At 32.7% G+C, this 10,494-nt stretch overlaps 1 protein-coding gene across 1 annotated transcript; it reads right to left on the bottom strand.

Moving 5' to 3' along the window:
• Positions 1-664: 664 nt before the first annotated feature.
• LOC134722463 (complement C1q tumor necrosis factor-related protein 4-like) lies at positions 665-6,508 on the bottom strand. The gene is made up of 5 exons (XM_063586084.1): positions 6,469-6,508; positions 4,632-4,754; positions 3,749-3,939; positions 3,198-3,441; positions 665-1,158 (listed from the first exon to the last, which is right to left on the bottom strand). Exons 1-5 carry the CDS (start codon positions 6,506-6,508, stop codon positions 665-667), a joined length of 1,092 nt encoding a protein of 363 aa, XP_063442154.1.
• Between the last annotated feature and the right edge of the window lie 3,986 nt (positions 6,509-10,494).

The following is a 10,494-nucleotide window of genomic DNA, read 5'->3' on the forward strand; positions in this document are numbered from 1 at the left end:
AATAATAATAAATCGATTTTGAGATATGGCGCGACATGTAAAAAAACCCTCCCCCTTTTTTACAAAATACTCAATAACTCAAAAATGAAATTTTGAATCATCACCAAAAAGTATACAGATATTAGGATTAATATAACTAAGAAGTGTTTAAAGTTTTAAGCCATAATCAAGAATCGTTTTTGAGATACAGTGCGACATGTGATAAAAACACACCCCTATCTTAGTTACAAAGTGCCGTAAATCAAAAAGTTTGAATCCAATTTTCACCAAAAAGTATACATATCATTTGACCATCATAAGAAACAACTATATTAAGTTTTATGAAATTTGGATACGTCGTTCTCAAGTTACGGTGCGACATGTTTACGCCGGACAGACAGACAGACAGACAGAAGGACAGACAGACGGACGGACGGACACCGGACATGTGTATACCATAATACGTGCCGTCAAAATTTTGACGGGCGTGTAAAAAATCAAGGAAAAACAAAAATGTAACACAGCAATTCATCTAAGACTAAATGTGACTATTCTTTAACGATTTACGAGATTTCAACATCGATAAACGACTGCTGCCTAACGACATCTTAACTCCGTTCTCATTTAATATAAATGATTTTTGACATAATTCTGATAATAGGTTATCATGAAATCTAAAACAAACTTAGGAGAAGCAATCCTTTATCAATCTTTCTCGTATACACACAGTCAAACGAAAATATACTGCTTCAGTTTGTAATTGGTGACAAGAGGTATCCTGAAAATGTGGTATACATCGCATTTGGTTCTCCAGGCTAGTTGTGGAATTGGTATTCATATGTAAATATACAGTGTCGTCAACTGAAAGTCGGAGTGTTGCCGAGTTGCTGCCGCCTGCCCATCCATTAGTATGATGACCATACAGTGAGTCAATATATTCATCGTTATGATAAAGCTCTATTAGTACCTCAGTATCTGTTGCAGATATAGCATGGTAATGAAAAACGTAAACGCCATGAACTATAGCTCTAAATTCTCCGGTTGCCATATTAAAAACTCCGCCCTGGTTTGTCCAAACTCTGTCAAATATAACGTTGTGCGTAGTCAATCCAGTTTGTGTGTTATCTATATCGTGGGTTAATCCAACGGAGAAAGCCGGAACTTTTCTATCGTTGCCTACTGAAAACAAAATAGAACTTAATTTTAAGTACATTTTCATATGGAAATAATATTCTTTCTAAACACATTAAATAAAGACAGCATTAGTATACCGTTGTTCGAAAGTCATAAATCGATTGAGAAAAAAAAATCCGGGTTACAAACTAAAACTAAGGGAGACACATCAAACATAAGAAGAAACCAATAAACAAACAGAAAAAGTGCAATTTTCCTGACTTGGTACAGGACATTTTAAGAAAAAGTGGTGTGTTGAACCTGATTTGTGACTAGCCAAACCTCCCGCTTTTATGGCAATTTTAAATGTAATACTAATATGTCTAAATTACATGACAGGCCTAAAATGACAACATTACATGACATTTCTAAAATGACAACATTACATGATATGACTACAATCAAATAAATAGAAAAACATACAGGACATGGAAATACACAACTAAACAATGCAATAGAACATTACGACTTGCCAATAGCTAGTAAAGTGCTCGGCTTATTATTTAATACGCCAGACGCGTGTTTCATATTCGTAGAACTCATCACTTACGTAATACGTTCAGGTCAAAATAGTAAAGAAAGCCAAACAATGATGAAGAGAATTGATGACCTGAAACCCCAAAAAGTTGTGCCAAATACGGTTAAAAAATGGAAAACAAAACTTTAAATAATTTATTGCGTCCGAAGCGCTTTTCTGGATTTACATGTACCGTCATCAGGAACACTTAAAGCCAAACATTTGAAATCCGAAGATGTATAAGTACCGAAAATCGTTGAAAAGCTACATGTCAAAAATACCTAAAATAAATAGTCAAATTTTTCTAAAGCCAACTTTGCCTAGTTAACTGCCTGGGATAAGAAAAATCCGTAGTTTAGAAAATTTATACTTTGCCAAAAAGGAAATGTATAAAAATTACAACCGGAGTGATGACTATCTTAAGAATAAAAATGAAAACGTAAAACAACCTAGGTCAACACATAAAAACAGCACAGCCGACCACGCATTGTATGTCACCGGCCGACTAGATCGACGCAGAAAAATGACGTCACACTATAAAATTTCCAAAATATAGGATATAGTTCAAGATTAGGTATGTAATAATGATATTCGATGTATTTAATAATAATGAAAATTACAATAATATTAATATAAATTTGTGTTAGTTATTAAAACATTAATAGTATTATCTAGCTATGTTTTTTTCTAAATCAAACTGTAAACCAAATACATCGTGCAAGTTTAGTTGTTCCAAGCTAAAATCTTATAAATGAACTGTGTGGTAAATTATCTTACCCTCACGCACCAATGGAACATAAAAAAATTGAATTACAAATTGAAACGATAAGACATTTAACAATATCCGATAAGAATAACAAATGCAACATTAAAACTATATACATGAATGTAAATTTGAAAAGCTTTAACTGATTACGTTAAAGTAAACGATGTGGGAAATACGACGAAAAGTGGAACAGCCATGCATACACTCTCGAACCAAGTTTTTTTATATCAGATATTTCAAGGAAATTATATCTTTGTATTTAGCAAAACTTAAGGATTTTTTTGGTCATCAATGCTCATCAACTTCGTTCTTTATTTGACCTTTTTAACTTTTGTTTTATTCGAGCGTCACTGATGAGTCTTTTGTAGACGAATAAAGGCAACAGTAGTATACCACTGTTCAAAAATCGTAAATATATTGACAAAAAAACAATATCGGGGTAACAAACTAAAACTGAGGGAAACGCAATAAGTATAAGAGGAGAACAATGACACAACATCAAAATGTAACACACACAGAAACGGACTTAGCATTAGACAAAACGCTCGTCTGAAGCAAATAAAAAGTTTCAATCCTGGTATCTATTATAAAAACATGTATATTTGTGTGGAAGAATGTCAAAAATGGTAAAAGTAATTATTGAACTACATATTGTAATTGAACACATAAACTTACTCTTGGAATCTTTAATTCTCCAATCGCGTATTTTCATGTTAATGATTTTTTTGTTTTTAGTATTTGGAGAAAATCTTTGTTATTTACCTGTTGTAGATATCACATGCAGAGCAGGCGAAAGAAAAAAAGCTGTAAAAGTTGCATAAAGTTGATTATCCGATGCATCTCCATATAAGATGACTGTATCACCGGGTCTTCCACTCACCCAAACTTTATCTCCAGCGTGCAGTTCTAAAATTGCACTGTTACCGTGATCAGCATAGGTACTAGGTGCCTCTCCAAAAGCAGTATTTATGTATTTGTCATTTTGATACAAGTCCAACCACATCCTCTGTTAAAAATAAAATTCGTTGAATTAGCATAGTTAATGTCTCATTCAAATTACAATAATTAACCTACGGATTTGTGTATGTCATATTGCTCCTAAATATGCCTATGTTTAGGTTTCTGTGCTGTTGACTGTGATTTTGTCTTGAACAACACGTTAAAACATAGCGAGTATAGAGATACCTAGATTTTTCATAGACAAAATTTTATTTATAAGATAATAACCCGTATGGAATACAAGTTCACAAACATGTAATTTTGAATCCTTAATTTTCAAGAACGATACAATATAATGTTCGTTATTAACCAACCTTTCCAAGTTGCGCAAGCGCATGGTAATGAATCATATAAAGCCCTGGTACTGATACTGTAAACACTCCCGTATTGGCATCATAGCCATTCCCGACATTGGTAATTATTTTATCATAAACAACATGGTCACCATTAAATGTCAAATTGTAGGTTAAAGAAACGCAAAATGCAGCTTTGACAGAAGAATCAACTGAAAAAGAGGAAACATATCTATAAAATGTTTAATAAAATTCCAAACTGCAAGGAACCCTTAAGAAATGGAAAATATCAAAAGCTGAAATACATCAAACGAATAGAAAATTACTCACATTCCTGACTCTGTAAGAAATACCGGCGTTACACATCAGTGTAAAGCACCGACATACGCTGGGCATGTCCAAAAACCGTGAACGCTAGTTATTTTTGACGTAGTCAACTTGTTAAGCATATCTGTATCGTGCGCACAACGTGTTTATGGCGTACGAGAGGCGCACATAAGCGTTTATCGGGCGTTGAAGTTACGTTTATTGGCATAAGTCTGGCGTTTGTCTAACGCAGATCAAATGCACGCTACGAAAGACAAACGTTCCTTGAGCGTTTTTGAGACGCGTGACGATTATCCGTGCTATCGGTGTGTTTGGTACGTGTACTTATGGGTTGTTTTATCTACTTCTGGATACACTTGGTCTTGTAAATTCACGCACACATGCCACTAAAAATGTGAAAGCAAGTTTCGTTAAATGTCTTTAGGTGTAATATCACCAAATCATAGTACGTATCATCTGGTTGCATACGAAAAAAGGTCGAAAATATTCCCTTGAATTTATCGAAAAACCTTAAATACCAACAGTTCTAAAATAATAGTTCTAATAACTGGTATAGTCGTTAACATGAGTTTATTACCTGTCGTTTCAGGAAACAGCAGTTCGCCACTGAATGTTGTATACACATCATCAGCAGCACCATAAATCCAGTTTATGTAATTATCAACGGCCTTTACAAAAATATGATCACCTTTTTGAAGCTCTAATTAAGACAACTGTATTGTCTGCACTAGCCCAATCCTTTATGGTATAAGCATAAATTTATACGATATATTCTTTGTTTTTATAGAGGTCCAACCATATTTCCTCGTCATTCCTGCTAAGGGCGTGGAAATGGAAAGAATAATCCCCGGAGTTTGTACTAGAAACTTTCCGTCACCGGTGAAATCGGCATTGATATTTGTAAAACTTTTGTCAAATTTTATGATTTCGCCTTTTGTCAAGTGTGAACGTGAAACAATTAAGACCTTTTGTGAATGCGACAGCATCATTAGCAGAATCAACTGTAAAAGAAGCAATACTATCAAGGTAAATGTTGTAACAAAAATATCAAGTGTTCTTATATACTTGTTTAATATTTTAAGATGAAATCTGATTTATTTTCATTGTTTATAACAGAGTAGAAAATAAATATCAATGTTTTCAGTATAAATTGGGTAATATATAAAAGTAATACTGGGTCTTTTGAAAACGAGCGTCGAAAACTTCACAAATTTCCAAAATTACTGTATATAAATGAAAGCTCAAGCATTTACTGGATATCACGGTAAAACAAGGAATAATTTAATCATTTGAGCTGCTTCGGATAGAAATCGACCTTATGCAAATGGATATCAATACATCTGTTAACCTATTTCGGGTTGATAGAATATAAACAAACAGCTTGTAACTGCTTGAAAATTGGGTAGCAATAAGAAGCCTGCAAAACATACCCGTCCGAAATTATTTTTTTATTTCGTATTTTAATGTTCTTAAATCAATCATGGTCTTGCACATGTACATATTTTCGTGCATTTGCATCAAGTCGATTTCATGCGTCTGACGCGTATTGAATTATACGACAAGTATCGGTAATAACTTTAAGCGTGTCGTACTGTTCTATTGTATTTTTTATTTGTGTGTTTCTCTGTCCTGTATGTTCTCCCATTTATTTATAATGTCCTATCATGCAATGTTGTCATTTTAATGTTATATTTAATATTGTCATGAAAGTGGTAGGTTTGGCTAGCCACAACACCAGTTTCAATCCCCCATTTTTTTCTAAAACATGTCCTGCACCAAGTCAGGAAAATGTCAATATATGTCGTATATTTTGTTTCTGTGTGTGCTGCATTGTCGTTTGTGATTGTTCACTTCGTGTTTGTTATGTTTCGTAGTCGAATTGTACTATATTGTATTGTTTATTTGCGTGATTTTCTGTCCCAAATGTTCTTGCATTTATTTGAACTGCATTCCTGTCATGTAATGGCGTCATTTTAGTGTTATATTAAACATTGCCATAAAAGTGCGAGGTTTGGCCGGCCACAAAACCAGGTTCAACCGATCATTTTTTTTCTTAAAATGTCCTGTACCAAGTCAGGAAAATTGCCATTGTTTTATTATAGTTCTTTTCTGTGTGTGTTGCATTTTATGTTTTCTGTTGTGTTGTTGTACTCCTTTTATATTTGATGTGTTTTCCTCAGTTTTAGTTTGTAGCCTGGATTCATTTTTTCTCTATCGATTTATGAATTTCGGACATCAGTATACTACTGCTGCTTTTATATATCCGACGCAGCTGATTTATAGCATCAAAGCCCTGAATGGTCATCAAAGATCGACTTTTTTAAATTTGTATAAAGAATTTGCAAGATAATTTGTCAATGGCATTTTAAGTATTTTAGTATTTTTAGAAATCTAAGGACTATGATATATCTTACCGACTGCAATACAAACAGCTATACATATAACCAGCAACATCATATATTGGGTCAACACAACTGCTTACAAAATAAAGTTTTCGATATCTCTAAAACAATGACTGAAAGAGAAATATGACATAATGTCTCTCTAAATATAAACCTTATCTGTGCAAATTCCCTCAAGGTAAAACTTCAACCAGTGTCAAGGCCCAAAAGATATAATAAAAACGTAAAAATAATCTGAAAGCTTGATAAAACCGTTCTCTTCCAAAACACGTTTAAGCATAAAATATACAAAGGCTAGACTAGGAAGAAGGATAGCCGGATTGACAAACAAACCAATAACAGATGAAACGGATGCGTATGGGAGGTTTGGGATGCCTTTACACTACGTTCAGCCCATAATTTTTAATGTAGCAATGCTCTGTACCAAATCAGGAATATGACAGTTGTTGTCAAACAATTCGTTTATATGTGTGTTGGCGTTTCTTTTTATTGCACTGTTGTATTCTGATGTTTCTTTATTTTCCTCTCCTCCTTATAGTTGATTTTTCCCCTTGGTTTTGGTTTGTAAACCTGATTTGTTTTTCCCTTATCGATATATGACTTTTGAACACCGGTAAATATAACTACTGTTGCCTTTACTCACCCCTGTAAAGACTTACTAAATAAAGTTTAACATAAAAAAAAAATTGTAAGGGTTCCGCGGAACCCAGTGTCTCGCCTACTTTTGCTGTAAATCGCAGGCTAAAAAAAAATGAGAAAAAAACTCACTAAAAATATTCCTCTTGATACTATCTTATGATTGTAAGAAGCTTCTGTCCAAGTTTGGTAAAAATTTAGGATAGTTCAAGAATCTAATAAATGTTTTGAAAACTTTAACTGCAGACTGTATGTAATGTTAACTGGGAAGAAAATCTAACTCCATTTAAAAGTAAAATACAGAAAAAAATGGTTATCTTTTTACAAAATTTACTTCTGGATACTATCTTATGATCATAAACAAGCTTCTGTCCAAGTTTGATACAAACCAAGGATAGTTTAAGAAAGTTATTAAAACTTTAAAAACTTTAACCACAGAGTGAATGTAATGTTTACCCGCAGAAAAATCTAAGTCCATTTATAAGTAAAATACGGAAAAAAATGGAATTTTATTTTTACAAAATTTACTTCTGGATACTATCTTATGATCATAAGCAACCTTCTGTCCAAGTTTGGTAGAAATCAAAGTTAGTTTAAAAAAGTTATTAAAATTTCAAAAACTTTAACCACAGAGTGAATATTTGTGGACGCCGCCGACGACAACGACGACGGAATGTAGGATCGCTTAGTCTCGCTTTTTCCACTAAAGTCGAAGGCTCGACAATAAAATAACAAATATACCGAAATTCAAAATGGAAATTTCCTTATTAAATGGCAAAATCAAAAGCTCAAACACCTAAAAACTAATGAAAAATAGCTATTAAAGCGTGGTTGCGGGTTATTTAACAGTGTGCAGCAAATTTTTTAATATTATTTCGAATAGACAGAAAAAAATATAACAGTCATTTCTTATAATTTAAATCTAAATTTCATTTTAAACCGTAGATAACCATGAAAAAACGTTGATGACGTCACGGTCACATGACTAAATTATGTCAATGGGCTGATAACAAATCACGTCATCCAATCAGAAGACACGTTACATCCGAAATTGAATTATACTAACTTATAAGGTTTATATTGAAGGTATGTCCAATGAATTATGTTTATTTTAAAGTTTACAGTTCGATAAATCTTAAAGATATTAGTTCACCCATAGTTTTTTCCATCAATTATTATTAGATCTAATAAAATTATATTTTTCAAAGTTAGTAATATGCAAACAATAATAAATCTTTTATATTTATATATTCAATACAAAAAGTAATATGCACAAAATAATACACACAACTGGAATGGGTTCTTTTCTTTGAGAATCTACTAATCTAAAAGAAAGTTCTAATCTTCAAATATTCTGTAAATATCATTTCGTTTTTATAAATTTGATACATATTTTGACATGAGCGTCACTGATGAGTTTATGTAGACGAAACGCGCGTCTTGTGTACTAATTATAATCCTGGTCTTCTAGAACCTTCTGCAGCTTTTCATTGTTCTACAAAATTATTGTGTCAACAATATATTGGAACGTGAACAATTTTTGATCGATATCTGTTTTGTTATATAGTTTAATTCAAATTACATTTCTTCTAATCGAATGTCCTTTTTTTTTATCAGAATGCCAAAAGTGATTGAAATCAGCATGACATTCGTAGAAAAACGTCTTCTACTGTTGGTTGCAAATTATGAATGAGCTTTTTGTTGACGTTTTAGACTGCACTTCCGATTCAAAACATGAGCCATGCTCATATGAAGACAACTGTTTTCTGGAATTTAATTGTAGTGAGCACATTTCTTTAGTATCTGTAGACGATTAGGTAAATTGATGTCAGTTACACTTGCAGACTACACATATACATATTTGTCATATACATGTGATAAAAAAGAGTTGATGTATAACTAAACAAGAATGTGTCCATTGTACTATCATTTTCTATGTTCAGTGGACCGCGGAAAGTTTCAAGTTGATTGGACTTCAACTTCATCAAGAACTACCTCGACCAAAAACTTTAAATGGGCCATACAATCTTACTTTAAAACTTCTCCCTCTTAGCTCTGTTAACACCATGAAGTATCATAATAGAACTACAATATAACCACGTTCCAAAGTTCTTCAAAATAGGGGAAATTGATCCAAAAGTCAAGATGTAGGAGTCAGTCATGTGTACGATCTTTCTGTAAAGTTTCAGGGATAATGGCAAGTTATAGCTTATTCCAAACTAACACACATTAGCATCCCTATTCACATTTGGTCTACAAATGCGGGCTATTTGTTTATTGTTGAAGGCCATACGGTGACTAGATGCTTAAATCCGTATCCTTTTGTAGATAGTTGTCTCATTGGCAATCATGCCACTGGAGTCTTATATTAATACCGAACACGAAGAAGAAAACTTAGTTTTCTACTTAGCATTTTATTGTTTATACAAAGATATCTACTCAAGATATTCGGATTGTATTGATTATTACCAGCTTGTGTTAGAACTTTGAATCATATCATTAATACAAGAGGTACTGCTAGCAAAGCTCTAAAATCCCCCCTTTTTTACAATTTGCCTATTGTGAAGTCCATGATTTTGTAAGATAATCCCCTAAAAAGTACTTTTGATCAAAAACGAAATAGGAGATGCATAATTGAATTGAATGGTGAACATTCTGAGAATCTTACATTAACTTCTGATTTGAGTTTAGGAGAAGTTAATAAGGTGTTCTGTAGTATATTGAATTTATATAAATGTTATGCCAAAGAAACCCCTATAAGTTATTCAGATAAACTAATGGCATAGAAGGTGTATAACTACCTCATGGTAGTAAGAATCATAAAAGGATGGAAAGAAGAACAGAAAGCTGACAGATGAACACATTGAGATGGACTTAAGAACAGATGAATAACTTTTTGGACCCCATTGTCACTATATATCACCATCTAAAAGAATATGTGTATACAAACACATTGGATAGAACTGGTGAACAATTTGTTCTCATTGTAATTCATTAATATTTTTCATGATATCACATACAAACTTTAAAATATATCAGTACTCTTTCTCCATCTTACAACAAAATTATTTTTATTTTCCTGTGTAGATTATTTTATTTGGCTGCATTTTATCCTAGGTTGTGGTTGTTTTTCTTAAATTGTTTTACATCTAACCCCTTGTTTTATTTATTTTGTATTTACATTGTGTCATAGATCTAATTCATTCTTTCAGTGTGAGTCAACTTGATTTTGTAAGTATGTCTTTTGATTGAGTTTAGCCATTTGAATAGATATTTTATAGTGTGTACTTCTATGTTGTGATGTTACATTATTGTTTCGGTTAAGGATGAAGGTGCCTCTTAAACGTTTAAACCTGCTGCATTTGTTTGCACCAGTCCTGACCTAAGTAGGGAACCTGATGA

The sequence above is a fragment of the Mytilus trossulus genome, chromosome 6 (genome assembly GCF_036588685.1).
Source record: "Mytilus trossulus isolate FHL-02 chromosome 6, PNRI_Mtr1.1.1.hap1, whole genome shotgun sequence".
Classification (NCBI taxonomy): Eukaryota; Metazoa; Mollusca; class Bivalvia; order Mytilida; family Mytilidae; genus Mytilus; species Mytilus trossulus.

Excerpts from the sequence above, each read along its gene's own strand:
- LOC134722463 (XM_063586084.1), bottom strand. The coding sequence starts at position 6,508 with ATGTTGCTGGTTATATGTATAGCTGTTTGTATTGCAGTCG. Across the intron at positions 3,940-4,631 it reads GCTGTTTCCTGAAACGACAG|TTGATTCTTCTGTCAAAGCT; the intron begins GTAATAAACTCA and ends CCTCTTTTTCAG. Across the intron at positions 1,159-3,197 it reads GCATGTGATATCTACAACAG|TAGGCAACGATAGAAAAGTT; the intron begins GTAAATAACAAA and ends TTTTGTTTTCAG.